At 50.5% G+C, this 18134-nt stretch overlaps 1 protein-coding gene across 2 annotated transcripts in view; it reads left to right on the plus strand.

Annotated features, from left to right (window-relative positions):
- Positions 1-18134, plus strand: part of GRIK4 (glutamate ionotropic receptor kainate type subunit 4) — a 465962-nt gene that overhangs the window by 378166 nt on the left and 69662 nt on the right. For both annotated transcript variants that reach the window (XM_053595472.1, XM_053595471.1), the window contains 2 exons: positions 4781-4888; positions 10866-11069. In XM_053595472.1, the coding sequence (XP_053451447.1) occupies positions 4781-4888; positions 10866-11069 (312 nt within the window). The remainder of the gene's footprint in view (positions 1-4780; positions 4889-10865; positions 11070-18134) is intronic.

Below are 18134 nucleotides of genomic sequence, written 5' to 3' on the forward strand. Positions count from 1 at the left end.
GTCTGTTTAATAAACTGAAGTCCACTGCATACAGCACAGAGGAGATCCCACCTCTGTCTCAGGCAATGACATTAAAAACTAATGAGTACCATCATACACCATCTCGTTTAATTTCCTTAAGAATCTTATAAGGTGCTGGGCACTGGGCTCATGTCTAGCACACTGGGACTTCAAAGCAAGAGGATCCCTTGAGCTCAGAAGTTCAAGATCAGACTCGGTGCCCATAGCTCAGTGAGTAGGGTGTTGGCCATATACACCAAGGCTGGCAGGCATGTTCGAGCCTGGCCCAGGCCTGCTAAACAACAATCACAACTGCAACCAAAAATAGCTGGGCGTTGTCGTGGGCGCCCATAGTCCCAGCTACTCAGGAGGCTGAGGAAAGAGAATCCCTTAAGCCCAACAGTTGGAGGTTGCTGTAAACTGTGACGCCACAGCATTCTGCCAAGGGCGACATAGTGAGATTCTGTCTCGAAAAAAAAAAAAATTTTCAAGATCAGCCTCAGCAAGAGTGAGACCTCATCTCTACTAGAAACAGAAAAAAAGAATTAGCTAGTGTTGTAGCAGGCACCTGTAGTCCCAGCTACTGGGGAGGCTGAGGCAGGAGGATTGCTTGAATCTAGGAGTCTGATCTGAGATTGATGTGAGCTAGGCTGATGTCATGGTACTCTGGCCTGGGGCAAGAATGAGACTCTGTCTCAAAAAAAATAAAAAAATAAAAAACCCTGTAAGGTAATAATTACTATTTTAATCCCCAACTTATGGATTGGGGAAACTGAGGCTCTGAGGGATTCATCTGCTTACCTGAGATCACATACCTCATAGCTGAGAACCCAGGTTAAACCCAAGTTGATTAACTCTAATTCTGGGGCCATGGATTGGTTATGCAATGTTCAAGGGTAAGTAGAGGCTGAAATCCAGCCTGAATTTTGCATTCCCAGCGGTAAGCTGGCAGCCCAGAGCAGCTTTTAAAAAAATCTGCATTAAGATACTGTGTATGGGCTAGCAGTGGTGCTGTCCAAATCCACACCCTCCCTTCCCTTCATTGCAACCCCTGGGACCTCTAAACTGGCAGAAAGGCAGAGCAGGTGGGAGAGACAGAAAGTCCAGAGAGAGCCACAGAGAGACATTATCCAAAGCAAAATTGAGACAGCACATGTAGGCGTGTGGAAGCGGCTTTTGAAACAGCTGTTCCTACTACAGGAGCTTTTGGGGGCAGGTGTCAGCAGGGTGGAGCAAGGGGATTTGGCTGAAGGCAGAGCCACAAATTGTCCGTGATGAAAGAGCAGTATCTCCTGCCTACCCCTGACACATGTGTGGCATTGAGGGTGCCCAGTGGGTGGGGCAATTAGCCCGTATCCCAGGGCACTGGGCTCTGTCTCTCCCCTTCCCTCCCACTGTCTTTCTGCAATTAGATTGCGCTGGGTAATAGCTGCCAAGCCGCTTTGTTGGATCTGATGAGTTTATTAATTTCTTTGGGACTAATGGGAGGGTGGGTGGGAGATTCATTTCCTGACTGGAGCTTGGGGGCTAATTAGTGTCTCTGCCGTGTCCCCAGAGGTGGGAAGAGGGAGGGGCATCGCTCAGGCTGCTGGATCTGGCTCTGGGTAAAGCATTTCTGCCTCTGGCTTTAGCAAGATCTATCTTGTGCACTGGGGAAGCCCAGGGAGGCTGGAGCTGGGGCTTCTTAGAGCAGGTAGTTAGTGAGATGGGCAAATGTCTGGAGGATGCGGGACACTGAGGTCTCACTGTCTTGTTAGTATGAAGCAGAGGTTTACCGTGACAGAAGTTCAGTCCCATCCCAAGTACCCCAATGCTGACATTCAACTCAATTGCTCTTTATGTTCCTTCTGTCCAAATACAGCCCTTCCCAGCCTAGGAGACTGTCAGGGGTCAATTCTACCCATTTTGAAAACAGGGAAACCAAGCCTCTGAGAGGACAGTCATTTCATCTGACTTTGCAGTGTCCAGTGAAACCAAGGAGAAGAAAGCTGTGTGTCTGGAGTTCTTAACTAGAATGCTGAGGCCCCTGGAAGCCATTCCCTGGGTGGCCTGGCCTGCTTAAATGAAGGGCACATTAGCAGCCTCCCAGCAGAAAGACAGTGACAGAGAAGCTCCTGGATTAGGAGGCAGACCTGGGTTCAAGTCTGCACCTCACTCCCAGCGGGGGTGAGGGGGTGGAGGGAAGGTATTAAACTTCTCTGAACCTCAGTTTCTCCCAGATAAGATAGAAATACCCAAACTACCCTAAAGTATTGATGTGAGAATCACAGAGAGGACAGAGCCTGACCATCTATCACAGCAGGTGTGCAGTAACTGTTGCCCTTTTCCCTTTCATTTGGAAATCCAGTGGCTCATCCCTCATCCGCCCACCCCTTTGCCCTGCAGACAAGGAGGAAGAAGGGGAAACTCGGGCAATAATGTGGCCTGGCTGGTTCCTTTGAGAGTTCTGGAGGCCAGAGGAGGGCTCCCTGCCTTGTGCACTGTGGACAGCAGCAACCTCCCCATAGGAGCCAGTGGCTTTCCCTGCTTCTGCATACCAGTCCCGAGGTGCTGGAGTATAAGCATAAACAATGCCTATTCCTTCTGTCGTGAGCCACACGGGCTAGTGGGGGAGACAGACAGAAACAGAAATGTGCAGTTAAACACTGGAGGAATCGGACAGGGTGGCTATGGAAGACTCATCTGTGATTAAGAACTCAGGCGTCTCAGCTGATGGGCTGTGAGACCACAGGCAAGTCGGATTGGCCTCCATTTCTTTTTTTTTTTTTTTAGAGACAGTCTCACTTTGTTGCCCTCAGAGTGCTGTAGCGTCACAGCTCACAGCAACCTCCAGCTCTTGGGCTTAGGCGATTCTCTTGCCTCAGCCTCCCCAGTGGCTGGGACTACAGACACCCGCCACAACGCTGGGCTATTTTTTTGTTGCAGTTTGGCCGGGGCTGGGTTTGAACCCACCACCCTTGGTATATGGGGCCAGCGCCCTGCTCACTGAGCCACAGGCGCCACCTGGGCCTCCATTTCTTTATCTGTAAAACGAGGCCTGCTATAGGGAATGCATGAAACACTGCTTGTAAACTAAAGAGGAACAGAAGCATGCACCGTGCCCTTGCAGAGGCGGAGAGCTGCCTACTCTTTCCCAGGGGGCATCTGCAAGGAGCCTTGGGAAGAATTCTTTGATCATCTCCCCTTTGCCCCATCAGAGGCCCATCTGTTGCCCTATGGTCTCCTGAGGCTCCAGCCTAGAATTGGGAGGTCCTGGTTGACTCTGCCCTTTATTCCCTCCACCCTCTCCAGACCAGCAAGGCAGGGGCTGGTTGCTGCTCCCTGGGATCCTCAGCCCTCTGGGATCCCAGACACTTCTTGGTTGTTGCTAGAGATTCCGTAACAGAACCCAGAGCCCAGCTGTGGAGTTAGACCCACTTGGCACCCATGGGACTTAAGAGGGTTTTCCAGAGAAGCTGCTGCTGCTGCCTGGAGATGCCTGGCAGAGGTGGATGTGTGCATTTCATTGGGTCTTTAGCCAGCTGTCAGCCATCTCTCCTGGCTGCCCCCATAAAAACACTCAGCAACAGCAATGATGGGCCAGGGGCTCCAGCTAGTAGAAATATATTGAGATTTTATGTATATACATGTGTGTGTATTGGAATGTATGTGTGTATGGTTTTTAAAACATGTATATGGTTTTTTAAAAAATTATAGGAAGCGTTGCACTAGGAAAAGCAAATCATCTAAAACTCACTGCTATAAAGTTTAGGTTTAGGTAACTTTCTAGAATGGAAAAGTGATGAAGTTGTAGAGTTTTGTCTGGGGAGGGGTTGGGTTAGGTCTTTAAGACAATGGGATAATCAACAGCTATGCAGTGTGCTCTTAAAATTTGGTAAAAGAGTATATCACATACGTGTATTAAGTGCTCTTATCACAGTAAGATAAAGGAAGCAAACAGCAACAGGAAGCAAAAGAAAAAGGCAATGTGGGAGGAACAGAACGTTTATTGAGCGCCAGGTTAAATACAATCTCACCCAATGAAGTTTCTTATTATTATCCCATTTTACAGATGTGGAAACCCAATCAGAGGTTCAGTAACTTTTCTAAGGTTTCAGAGTCTAGATCTCTGCTCCTGGGTCTGGGTGCATCATGTGACATCAGACTGGAAAGTGCCTGATCTCCGAGGTCAGAGAGGCTCTGAGAAGAAGGGGGGCAAACCTCACCATCCCCCCTTAGTACAGGGAAACTGAGGTTCTGCAAGATTTAAATAACTTGCCCAAGTTTTCACAGCCAGCAAGCCAGTCAACCTGGACTAGGACCTGGGCCATCTCTCTTCTGGTTCATTCGTTTAACCATTGGGTGAACACTTATGAATGGGCCTGGTTCTCTCCAGTGTACCATGCCAATTCCTACTCGATAATCAGTGATTGAAAGATGAAGCCAAAGAACTCGCCTCAAAATAACGCGATCCCACGTTTCATTCCCTCTGTGAGAGCTGAGTTCCCTGAACCTCATTCCATTTCTGATTTTTCACTTTTTTCTTCCACCTCTCCCAAGTCTTCACTTCTTTCTTCTCTCAGTCCCACAATTCTGTGTAACAACCTGCAACCCTGTACAGCCCCTCCCCCCTATTCTATGCTCCTCCTTCCTTCTATGGCTTATGTGCGGTCCATCAAGAGGCAGGGCCTGGCCTCTGGCTCCTCCTGCCCCTGGAGGCCTTGCAGGACCTCAGCCCCTGGTCTACCCAGCCTCCTCCTTCCTCCAGTTCTTCCCAGCCCTCTCCTGTTGGTGTCCGCAGATCGGCCAGTGGCACGTGGCAGAGGGCCTCAGCATGGACAGCCGCCTCTATGCCTCCAACATCTCTGACAGTCTCTTCAACACCACCCTGGTCGTCACCACCATCCTGGTAAGAGGGGTCCCCTGGGCTCCCAGCTGCAGCTCCCTGGGGTGCCTCCCCAGCTCTGAGTGCTCACAGGCTTCCCCGAGGTAGAAGATGGGAGCTCTAATCACAGCCCTGAGGCCAATTTATGGCGCTGTAATTACACTTGAGATGCTGTTTCTCATGGAAATGATATTTGATGAGTTCTGAAGCAGATGGGGAAGAGGGATGGGGTAGGGAGAAACCACGGTTTGTGGATGCCTATTTCAGGGGCACCTTGACAGCTGTGTACAGCTAAGGTTGGGGGAGCTGAGTGCAGCCTACTGGGGGGACCCTCTGCCCTTTCCAGCAGCCTACCTTATTTGGTGCCTGCTGCGATAAACAAATGGGGACCTTTCCCACCACGCTCCCCAAGTGAACACCTGAACATCTGTGGGTTTACATGGCCTGTTTCTTTATTTCCAGATGGAGAAAAGAGAGTTTAACAATCAATTTATAGGACAAGGAACCATGTGCCCCTTTAATTTGATCCAATTCTATTTAATAATTACCAGGTTCATCCTCCACCCCCACCCCCCACCATATGTGAGGCACTGTGCTCTGTCCTGGACACCAAAGATGAGTAGGACTCAGTCTCTGTCCTTGAAGAGAATATAATTTAGTACATAGGATAAGTCAAGTGCAGACACAGCAAGGGAGTTGTCTCCCCCCAAGACCTCATGCTTTAAAAGATTTGTCAATTAAACCAGCCGCATGTATTAAGCAGTAATTAGTTTTTTCCTCCCCCCTCCTCCTCTTAACTAATGAAAAGCGTACTTCCCTGCCTGACACAGCATCTTGTCGGCAGGAGGTAGCCAGTGTTGCCACACTGATATCATTTCAGCCCACAGCAAAGATGATACGCACGTTGGTCTGCTCAGCCTTGCCATTGCCGACTGCGCAAGGTCTGCAGATGTGGCCATTTATTTTAGGCTGTTGGAGATAAGTCACAAAAAGAGCTTGGGGACCTCCATCACTCCCCCAACAAACTCTTGGGGCCTAGGAACCCTGGGCTGGAATCATTGATTTACTGTAGGCAGTGGGAGATAAAGGCCAGGGAAGATGCACACACCTAGAGCTGTGGCCGTGGAAGGAAAGAGTTCCTTTCCCAGGGGAGGGTAGCAAAGCCTTAGGAGAAGAAGGGTCCTTTAAGCTAGGCTCTGAAAGACAGGGAGCAAGTGGGAAGGAGGAAGCAGGTAGAAGAGGGCTTGGAAGGTGTTCAGAAAATGCTGGAAAGTACAGTGTTTTCCCTGGAAATTGGTATTGGTAGGGAAGGGGTGAAGCATATGCCGGAGAAGCAGGTTGGGTCCACAGTGCACAGGAACCTGAATGGCAGGCTATTGGGTTTCCCTTTCACTTGATAGGAGACGGGCTCTCTGAAGATTTTCATTCATTCATTCAGTGAACACGTATCAGGTGCCACTGGATGGGTGGGACTGTTGTAGGTACTCAGGATCCATCAATGAACCAAAAGGACAAAAATCCCTGCCCCATAAGGAGCTTCCCTTCCATTGGGAATATTTGACGGACATTAAAAAGATATACAATCAAATAGTAAATCTGAGGATGGTGAGGCCAAGGGAGAGATCTGAAGAGGTAGAGCTGGGGAGGGAGTTGGGAGCCAAGAAGGCAGGTGGTGCTGATACCCAGGCCATCAGGGCAGCCTCACTGGAAAGGTGAGCCTTGAGTACACCCCCGTGGAGGGGAGAAACGTCCCCACAGAGGGAAAGGACAGAGAGAGCAGTTCCAGCTCCTGGGGTTTCACTCAGTCCTCGCCTCCTCTCTGTCTGAGCTTGGAGTTTCCTGGAATTTCCTTCCTTACAATCCTTCAGTGGGTGCCCAGGCCCTACTGCTCCTGAGCTTGGGATATAACCCTTTATAATCAGCCCCAGTCTGCCTCACCTTCTTTCTCCCCTTGCAACTTGGAATCCAGGGGTGCTGGACCTCCCAACCTTTCCTCATCTCTCCCTGCCTTTGCACTTGCTGTGTCTTGGGTAGCAGTCCCTCCAAGTGGTGTTTCCAACTGGAAATATCTATGCATCCTTCAGAGCTCTGCTCGGATGTCACCTGCTCTAACTCCTGCCTCCTCCCCATCTCTAGCTTTTGACACAACACTCTTTGTGGCATTTCTCCTATTCAAGATTATTGTTTAGAGAAATGCCTCCCCCTTCTAGGGCGAGAGCTCCTCAGTGAAGGGGGAGGACACAAAGTAGGGGTTCAATAATTAGAATCTGAGGAGAGGAATTCCTTCCTACAGGGTAGGAGGTGTCCCTTGAAAGTCAATAAGAGTTCCAGAGGAAGATGAACAAGTGGCTAAGCTATACCTCCTGCCTCTCAGAGCCTGGAATTAGACTGCCCTTGGAGCTTTGGAACAGACACACAGCTACGTTGAGACCACAGGGTTGTGTTTCAAGGCTGGGAAAGCCACTCTGATCAGTGTGTATGCACGTGGATGCATGAATGTGTGAGTGTGTTCACATACACACGTGCTCATGAGGGGCAGGGGTGCTGGCAGGACACGTTAATGTCACGAAGTGACATTTAATAACGTAGTAAGTAGAGCTCCAAGAAAGGTTAGGTGGGGTTCTTTTCTCGTGTGTGTGCACACGCATGTGCCTAAGATGATTAATCCAAGCCACTAACACTTCCTAGGAACGTCGATCTTAATTCAGTCCCCAGGTGACTGTTGGTGGGTCTTCCCTGGCTAGTGGTAATCTTGAGTGACTTATCCCTTGAAACTCAGCATATGTCCATGTCGTCTCACACTCCTGCCAAGGTATACGCAGGACATCTGGAATGATCTGTCAGTTAAAACCAGCAAACACATAGAATTAGCTGCAACGCCCATTCCCTGAGCACTTCTGCTGTGTCGGACCTCATGTTAAGACATTTTTCTGCAATATGACCTCAGGTTCTTGCAGCACCTCTGCCTGGACGGGCCTCCTCCTCGAGGCCTGCATTCAGCTCCCCACATCCCCCCAGTGCCAGTGAGCCCCAGCCTTTCTTTCACTTTGGCTTTCCAATGCGCCTTCTTTCTCCGAGTTCAGCCCTGTACATATTTACTTTGACTGTGGCAGTGAATTTTAAATTATCTTGAGACTGGAGACTGTTTGGGGAGGAGAATTTTGTGATACTCCTTGGGACAATTAAATATAACCTGGGACGTTACCAATCCCATATGGAAACTCTCAGCCAAGCCTTGTCCATGAAGCCGTTTCTGTGCTTTGTACTCACACAACTTGGAAGTGCTTAATGCTAAGGAGTACCAAGGAAGGTGATGAGTCAGACCTGGCCCCACTGACATCCTCCTTGGAGCAGGAAGGCATCCAAGAACAATTACGGGGGCAGGGGATTCTGAGCCATGGGTTGGCCCAGGAGGAGGCAGTGTGACTCCAGGGGCAAAGATGAGTTAGAGGGGTCAGGAGAGTGGCGGGAGAGGAGTTTGGGCAGGGAGAAGCCCTTGTGCTGAGGATGGTGTGTGTGCAAGGCAGGCAGAATGGCCCATCTCATTGACGTGACAGTGGCATCCGTCAGGAGTCAGAACCAGCCACCTCCGTGTGTAGTTCCCCTGCCTTTGGCTTCCTGCTCCCCACTTCATCACACTCCTTCTCTCCAGTGACCACTGCCCATCTGGCCCTCCGTCTTCCCCCAGCGAGCCCGGAAACCCCTTGCAGCTTGAGTTCAGCACGTTTCTCTCTCAGCTTTTAGAATCCTGGTGCTCAGCCTTGTCCCCTCATACCTGTCCCCAAACCTGAGTGTCACTGTTCCACACTCAGGTTCTCCACTCCCAGCTGCCCACCTGTTAGTGGCCAGCCTCCTCTCTTCAGCTGAGCCATCTCTTCGCTCTGTTGTATCCCCTGGGCAGTCCTGCCGAACCTTCCCACACACCAGCGAGCCCAGAAACCCCTTGCAGCTTGAGTTCAGCATGTTTCTCTCTCAGCTTCTAGAATCCTGGTGCTCAGCCTTGTCTCCGCATACCTGTCCCCAAGCCTGAGTGTCACCCCACTCCCAGCTGCCCACCTGTTAGTGGCCAGCCTCCTCTCTTCAGCTGAGCCATCTCTTCTCACTGTTGTATCCCCTGAGCAGTCCTGCCGAACTTTCCCACACACCAGCCTCCAAGCCTACCTGCCTGCCCTGTCAGCATGGCCCTGGGGGCTGGCACCGTTCCCTCCTCCCTGGCTGCGCCCTCACACACATGCCCTCCACCTCACCCCCGCCCCATCTCCTCCTCTGTGTCCCGGGCCCCTGCTCCACCAGCTGCACTGCTCTTCCTTCCAGCTCTGTGCTCTCCTTCTCCAGGGATTTTCCCTTCTTACCTGCAAATAGACTCCCATCTGTCCCCTCCTAAAACTCCATCACCTCCACCCTCCCTCCACTCTGCTGCCCGTCAAGCTACTCTCCCACGCAGGGAGTCACGGACTCACAGGACCGGGTGGCCCCTCGGGGATCCTCCAGGCCTGAGGAGAGGTCTGACTGCTGATGACCAGGCAGAGAGGCCACCGCCCTATGCTGCCCCACCCTGCCACCCTCACCTGCTAACTCCTGGAAATGCCAGTCCACTCAGCTCCTGGGGCCGCGCTCACTGCTGGTCCCAACAGGGCCCTGCTACCTGCACTATGCCCGTCTCTGTCTCAGAAAGGTGGGCAGGGTCACGTGACGAGCTGCCCTTTTCCCGCCCTGCCTGGTCTGTGTGGAGACGCTGGGAACACCTTCAGTCTCCTCCCTGCTCCCTCCTTGCCTCTGTGGCCACATTCCCTGATTTACGGCCTTCCTGGCTGCTGCTTTGTCTTCTGGGCTCCTCTCTGCTCCACACTCAGGTTCTCCCCAGGGGCCCCTCCAGATGCTCTCCTGCCCTTTCTCCACTCTCCCCCTGGGTGGTGTCACATACGCGGCAGATTCAGCCTTCACCTCTATGCAGAGGTTTCCAGTCCCTGTCCGCCATCTTACCTGGCTCCACATTTTAGACATCCCGTCAGTCCTTTCCTCCTGGATCACCCTCCAGCCCCTCAAATGCAACATGTGCCAAATCCCCAGGCCAGTGGTGACAATCCTCAGTCAGCCACGTGCGCCCCAAGTGGCGGGGACCCGTTCCTCTCCCCCACACCCAGCCAGCCAGCCAGCCTGTCCCTTTCTGGGGGATGGATGCCTCTGACATCCTTCCTGCCACACTGAGGCTCAGGGTTCCATATCTCACCTCTCCCCAGATGCACGCTCTCCTTCTGTTTGGCCTTCTTTCCTCACAGCCTTATGTCTTGAAGACCACAGGTGTTCCCCCAGTGTAGCCCCTGTGAGGTACCCTCCTCTTCCTGGCGCCCTAGGCCCGTGCATCTGTACAGACTTCCGCTCCCCACCTCTCCTCACAGCCCACACACCAGCTACCGGGCACGTCCTTCGTCCCCCAAGTAGGCCACACTTGTTCTTGCTGGGGTCCTGGCCTTGGTGGTGATTTCTGCTGCCTATAATGCCTTCCCTTCACAACACCTCCCTCTCTGAATGGTCTGTCCTTCCTCAGAGCCTGGCTAAGGTCCCACCTCCTTGTGGAGCCTTCTCTGGACATTTCACCAGACAGAGCAGCCCCTCTTCCCATCACCCTTGGGGCCTGGTCATGCTCTGTCTTAGACTACAGGACTACCTGCTTATGATACACAGCCACAAGTCTGTGTGGAATAAAGGGACAGGAGGAAAAAAGAGAGAGAGGGATGGAGAGTGGGGCCAGCGATGACCTTGTACAAAGTGGAGAACCCGAGCCTCCCTGCAGTGCGAGCCCCTGTGTGTTCCTAGTAGGAGAAGCGCCTTGAAGGAGCAGGCTGGGGAGGGGAGCTAATTGGCACCCCCCAAGGACCCCATTACCCAAGCCACTTCCTTTCTCCACCCTGTCTCCCCCCACCCTGCACCCTGGCCCTGTCACGTGTGGCTGAGAAGCCAGGGCTAAGATGAGGATGACAGCTGCCCAGTTTTGCTGCAGGAAAACCCGTATTTAATGCTGAAGGGGAACCACCAGGAGATGGAAGGCAACGACCGTTATGAGGGCTTCTGTGTGGACATGCTCAAGGAGCTGGCGGAGATCCTGAGATTCAACTACAAGATCCGCCTGGTCGGGGATGGCGTGTATGGTGTTCCCGAGGCCAACGGCACCTGGACGGGCATGGTCGGGGAGCTGATCGCCAGGGTAAGGCCAGACTGGAGGGTGGGCTGGGAGGGACTGGAAGGGAATAAAGCTATGCCGTCTACTTACAAACTCTCCCTTTATTCAGCTAATCACTCATCCATTTTTCATTTATTTGTCCATTCGTTCCATAAACCCCAATAATGGGCTGGCACCAAGCCAGGTTCTGGGGGTGCACATTGGTAAGTGATGCTACCATGATCCTGACCTAGAGAAAGTCTTTGACCTCTCCCAAGGTCAAAGTAAGGGAGGCTTTGACCAATGAACATGGATTAGGGGTTTGCTTTCCATTTTTTTTGGGGGGGGGGATAATCTAGATGCTTTTTGTTTCTTTTGTTTATTTTATTGCTCGTAGCTCTCTCTGGGAGCATTTGGGCCCTGCAAGATAGAACAACACCCATGTCCGCTGACTTTGATCTTTCAGAAGTGCTGTCTGGGGAGACAGGACTAAATAACAGGGGCCAAGGGATTGACAGATGCAGGATTTGGTCGCAGTTGTGGTTATTTTGTTACTTCTTGTGTTATCTTCTGCTTTCGTTAAATGTCCTTTTATGGACCAAGGGCCATGGTGCACTTGGACCAGCTGTAGGTTTTCAGTGCAAATCTGGAGGCTTGATTAAAATGCAGGTGAGCGTCACAGAATGTCAGTCATCTGTTGGGTTAGAGCAGAAGTATAGGAAGTTCTTCCGGGGGGAAATCTCTTGTTTTCTTGGTACACACCATTAACAACCATAAAAATTAATTAAACCATTGCTAATTCACTGTTTATATTTCCACATCAGAGTTTTTATGTTCAAGATAGGTAATGAGGGCCCACAGCAGAGAGCACAGACTTCGGTTCTTATTGTGACCTCAAACCAACCCCGTTGTCTCTCTGGATTCTCAGTAGTGCAAAGAGCCCCTACGCCCCCAAGAATGTGCCAGTGTGCAAGGTGTTGGACCTGCCTTATCTCTAGGCCTCTGCGTACCTTTTAGCTGGATGTTATCCCCACATTATACATGAGGAAACCCAAGTGCCAATGACTCGTCCCAAGTTACAGGGTTGGTATGAGACAGAGCTGGGATTTGAACCCAGATCCCTTTATTTGTAGAACTAATATGATTTTAATTCTTTCTATGTACCAAACTTGGAGCATAAGATAAAATTTTAAAATCCTAGTCTTCCAGGATTGAAGGTATTAAATAAGCAATCCTTAGCAATGCACTGTGAAAAGTTCTACATGGATGAGCCCTACGGAAAAAGCATTTAAGAGCTGAGGAAGGAGGATGCCTAGGAATTTGCCTGGATGTATAGATAACATCTGCAATGACCCCAAAACATCAAGCCTTAGTCAGGGAGCTGTGAACCACCCCGAGTGACTGGAGTCCAGAGGGAGCTGGTTCAGAAGTGAGGCCTTGCTTGCAGAGAGAGGCTTGCACGCAGAAGGCTGACGTGTCAACAGAAGGCTTCAAAAGGCCTAGGTAGCCCCAGAGGACTGACGTAGGGTGGGGATGGCAGGGTGAAGGCTTCATCAGAGAGCCCTCTGTGGTCTTTGAGACTCTGTTTTTGAGATTGAGCCCGTCCTGGTAATGGTACAGGCAGAAAAGGATTTGCTGCCTTTCTCTACTGAATCTTCCAGACCTCCTCCTGGAACATTCTTCTTACGGTCAAGGCGCAGCTCAGTAGGTAGGCCATAGAAAGCTTCCTTACCTCCTTACCGATGTCCTCAATCACCTTGAACCCATTTCTTCAGCCTCTTGTGCTGCTTAATGACTGGTAGGGTGACTTCAGGGACAGCGGTGTCAGTGCACAGCCATCTCGTTGTTAGTTCCCTAATGAGCTGTGACAAGGACTGGCAGGAGCGGGAGAGGAGTCTGGGACTAAAGCACATGCAGTCACATACAGAGTGACTTGGGCAATCAGACAGGGATCTTAAAATTCACCCCAGGTCGCCTTCCAAGCAAAACGACCGCTGCTTTCTCAAGACTGGGCTACCAGTTGTTCACTAGTTAAGTAGGCCATTCATTTAATAAACATTTATTGAACACCTTCCATTGTTCTAGACATTGGGAATGTAAGGGGGGACAAAGTAAACATGAATACTACCCTCATGGATCTTCCAGACTAGAGAGCAAAACAAAGATCTGTGAGTGGTCTCATTAATACATAACTCCACACTGTGGCAGGTTTGGGGCAGAGGGGCGGAGTGCAAGGAATTGTAAGAGGATGTGTAGAGGTGGGTAGGATCCAGTCTGGAGACACAAGGGGTAGGGAAGGAAGGCTTCTCTGGGGAAAAGATACTTGAGCTGACTTCTGAAAAATGGGTGGGAGTTCCCCGGGGCAAGAAGAAGGAAAGGGCTTTGCAGAAGGCTGTCAGGATGCCCTGGGCAAGAGGGGGTGCTGCTGAGACTCCATCTTCCCCAGTCTTAAACCTTTGAAATGGTGGGGCCACACCTACGGTGCATCTTAGAATGGGTACAGGCAAAACTTACTAAAGGCAGAATACAAATGTCTACATACAATAACTAAGAAAATGCTGTGAAGGCTACGTTGAACATTTTGATGAGAATATTTCAGATTGTATATGAAACCAGCACATTGTACCCCTTGATTGCACTAATGTACACAGCTATGATTTAACAATAAAAAAAAAACTTTGAAATGCCTACTGAGATGTTCCCCCTAGGATTGGCCCTGAGGGCCGAAATCATCCCCTGTGACCACTTCCCTAGGTGTCCAGGAAAGTTTCACAGGCTATAACAGCAGAGGGTCCCCTGTGAGATTCTTGGGGCTATTGCATGTCCCAGCTGGAAGAGATCTTAGAGGTCATTGTATCTTAATCTGTCTCTTATACAGTCGAGGGCATGGAGGCTCAGGGAGGTTACATGACCTGACAGATCACACAGCCAGGAAGTTCAGAGCCAGCATTCATCGCCGGTCTGTGTGACTTCAGTGCTCTTGATCAGAGAGGGCACAAATCTTCATGTTCGACAGACCTAAGTGAAAATTTCAATTCATCCACTTACTGGCTGTGTGTTCTTGGGCAAGTTATTTTATCCTTTTCACTCCTTCCCCCAAGGCTCCTGTGTTCATCTGCAAACATGTTTTTGTAAAGACTTAAAATAACACGTACACACACAGAGTACTTGGCATACAGGAAGTATAAGAGCTGTTTTGGGCCAGGCTCCTTAGAGAACAGAGCCCAAGGCAAAAGCTTACCTGCTAAGTCAAAGAATGCAACTTCCAAGGCCAAAGCCACAGGAGTGAGGGGAGAGGGGAAGGGGCAGGCAAGAGAGCAGGACATGTACAAAGGAGCGTGTTAGTGTGCTGGCTGTAGCTTCGCGTGGAGCATAGCTGATTGTCTGCAGAGGCCTATGAGACCGTTGCCCACTGCAGGAGGGAATACGTATCTGTGTATCTCCTTGGCTGAAGTTCACACCACAACTGTCTACCACAACTCTTGCAGCGTCAGGCGTATCACTGAGTGGGTGTGAGCCCTGACTCTCACCCTGGGCAGTGTGCCTGCAGCTACAGAAGCAGGATAGGGCTGTTTACCATGACTCCTGAGTATTCTCCCATCTCAGCAGCCTACAGAAGTCTTAGGGCTGGAGTCACATGGTGCAAAGTGTGAGGTGAGGCAGCAAGGTTCAGCCAGAGCCTACACAGTGGGCCAGACAGCCCAGCTGGTGGAATGCCGGTGATGTGATGTGCAGACAAGGTTGGCCCTCAGGACAGTGACAGAACCTGCTGAGCCTCCCCCACCCCCACTCCCAGTTAAGATGGGAACTTCCCTTAATGGATACAAGAACACAGTTGGTGCCAGGCCCTCTTCCTGGAGAGTTGTTGGTGATATTGAGAGCAAATCCTCATGGCCAAGCTCACCCTGGTTTGGCCCAGGAGTGATTATTACCAGGCTCTTTTAGGGACCCCACGCTGCCTCTCTGTGCTCCCTTCCTGTTCAAGGGCCATGTGTTCCCCAGCACAAAGAATACAATTAAGTTAATTGTCCGTCAACAGCTGAGAGTGGAAACTACTTTCTGCAACCCATGGGGTGGGGAAACCTGAGATTTCTTCTGGGGGTCCCGGGATGCTGAGCCACTACCAGGGTGCCAGAGCTGGAGAGTTATCCTGCAGGCGAGGGCAGTTCTCCCAGAGCTCTCGCTCGTGCAGAGCACAGAGAGTGTGCAGGGAGGAAGGGAGTGTGTACCAGGGTGAGGGGCCAGGGGTCTGTGTGTACTGAGCCACCCACCAGCTTCCCCTGAATAAAAAGTACAGCTGAACTGTAGCGGGAGCGCTGAACATTTGCTGTAAAAGAGAGATTCCCCAGCAAGGGGCTTGGGACTTACCAAAGAAATGTCTTTCTATGGTGAGTTTGAGAGAGGGAGTAGCCGCCGGTGTGTCTGCGTGCTCTAAGTTAAAGTATAGAGGCCTGGGGTTCTCGCCAGTGGCAGTTCTAGAACCTCGGTCCTTGTACATCTGTTGGCACCTGTTTACCCAAGATGGTGGCTGCTGTGGTTTGACCCTGTCCCCCTAAAGTTCGCACGCCAAAAACTTAATCCCCAATGCAGCAGTTTGGGAGTTGTGGCCCAATAAGAGGTGACGGAGTCATGAGGGCTCTGCCCCCGCAACTGGGTTAATGTGATTATCTTGCAAGCGGGTTAGTTACTGCAAAAGTGGGTTGTTCTAAAGTGAGTTGGATCTCTGGTGCCTCTGCTGTCTCATGCTCTCACTTCTCTGTCACTTTCCACTGTGGGTGACCCTCCCCAGCCCCAGCACCATGCTTTGGACTTCCCAGCCTTCAGAACTGTGAACTAACTAAAATTCTATTGTTGCAAATCACCTAATCTGTGACACCCTGTTATAGAAGGAGAGAACAGGCTGAGACAGTGGGTGTGGACACTGGTGTGCTGGTTGTGGGGGAGTATCCAAGCATGCTTTCTGCACAAGCATGAACGTGGTCAGAGCATGTCTGGGACATCTGGATGGTTAGCGGCGCCAAGGAAAGCAGGTCTAGGAGGAGAGAGGGGGATGAATTTAATTTTAGAAATGGTAACTTTCAAGTACCTTTTGGACATCCAGGTACTGATGTTCTGCAGAGAGTGGGCTTCAGCAAGTGAATGGGTGGGAGCTCCTAAAGATGGAGTAGGAAAGGAATCACCTGTGGAGAAGGGCACACATTCAAGAGGGAGGAAGAGGAGAGAGGAGGGTAAAGAGGTTTTCTGCCTCTTGAATGGCTGTCCAGAGAAGCATTTGTTGGACTGAGCAATACAGAGGTCATTGGTAAGAGCAGGCTGAGCCGTGAACGGCTTGAGATCCAATTGCAGTGGCAGAATCAGCAATGGCACACACGTCATGGCAAGATAAAGGGTTGTAGCTAGGGGGAGCTGTGGAGCTGGCAGACTAGCTGTAATTCAAACTGAAATAGCTCAGAATTGAGAATGCGTCTCTTTATGGGTTGGGGAAATACGGGGACATTCATGTGGCTAGAGCAGTGTCAGAGCTGGGAGTGTCAACAAGAGGAAGGCAGGATGGAAGGTGAAAGGGTTTTGGAAACACTAGCACTTCTCCCCATAGCAGATGACTGGGAACCCCTGCAGTCAGGCAAATATCTGCCTGGCCACTTAGTAACTCTTAACACTTGTACAGTGATTTAATTTCTAGAAAGTGCTGTCACAGTCTTAGTTCTTTTATCCTTCACAACAGCTCTATGAAAGAGATGGCATGCTCCCATTTTATACCTAAGAAACCTGAGGCTTCAAAGTACAAAATGATCCATGCAGTGTCCCACAGCCAGGGAGTGACAAAAGTCCAGTTAAACCTAGGCACCTGAAACCAAGTCTCTGAAAGCCAGCAGCTTCTCCCTGCTGGAATTACAGCCTCATGTTCCTCCGGCCACATTGCCCTAAATTGGCATTAACTTCTGAGATGTCCTTCTGGGCAGGTAATTGGAGGATGCGTAGAACGTGGCACCCAAGTTCAGCTCTGGCCACAAAGACATTATACTTCATCTATCAAGCAAGAGAGCCAGGAAGGTGACCTGGAGGACCCATTCTGCTCTCATTATGGGTGTGGGAGGCATTCTTGGTTAAGTGCTGAGCTCTGGTACCCTGGAAGGAGAGAAGCTGCATTTCACATCTTTAGGTCCCTGCTTGGGAGAGAGTAAGGCACTTTTGGGAAGTGATAGAGCCCTTCTCTAGATCCGCAATGTAGAACTCTGTTGGCATTCATCTCCATGTTGGCAGAATGGCACATTTAAGTTCAAAGAGAAAGGGCTTTGGAAGGCTTAGATTCAAGGCTCATAAGCCTTGGACATCAAACAGCTCTTACCAATGACATTTTGACGAATTAAGTGTAAATGAAGCTGAAATGCCTCATTCCATTTCCCCTCCAGGTCTCCTGGGAGGAAGGATTGTGGAGGGAGGGAGTTTGCCTGAGAGCGGGTAGAGTGGGCTGTCCATGGCCTCAATCTACTGGGAAGCTTGTCCAGGGACATTCTGCTGAACTAAAAAAAATACAACTAGTCCCTTGAGATCACTTTTCACCTTGAGCCAGAGACTATTTTAACTGCGCATAGGTCACAGAATTCCATTCAGCATTCTTGAAAATAAAGATACTGATCCAGGGGCCCACCGAGTGCTCGAATCTTTCTCCATGTGACCGCCAAGCTCAGAGAGGGCTTTACTTTACCATCTCCATTAAGGCTCAGTTCTGCATTTATTCAAATCAGGAAGACATGGGCTTCAGTTCTATTTCAATGATTCATTCATTCATCAAAGTGCCTAGTTTCTGACAAGCACCACTTGGATCTGAGGAATTGCCCACGATGGGTTCAAGATCAACTCAAAGAGACAGACAGGTAAACCAGGCTTTACTGTACAGTGTGACTCATGCTGTATTAATGAGGGTTATAATGGTGATACTAACAATGGCTGGTGTGTATTGAGTGTTTCCCCTGGGCTGGGCACCTGACTGTATTAAGTCGATCCTCACAATAATCACATTACAGGTGAAGTCACCCACAGGTAAGGAACCTGTTCAAGGTCACATGAGTACTGAGTGGCAGGAGTAGCTTTGGTGGAAATGGAAGA

The sequence above is a fragment of the Nycticebus coucang genome, chromosome 6, assembly GCF_027406575.1.
Source record: "Nycticebus coucang isolate mNycCou1 chromosome 6, mNycCou1.pri, whole genome shotgun sequence".
Lineage (NCBI taxonomy): Eukaryota > Metazoa > Chordata > Mammalia > Primates > Lorisidae > Nycticebus > Nycticebus coucang.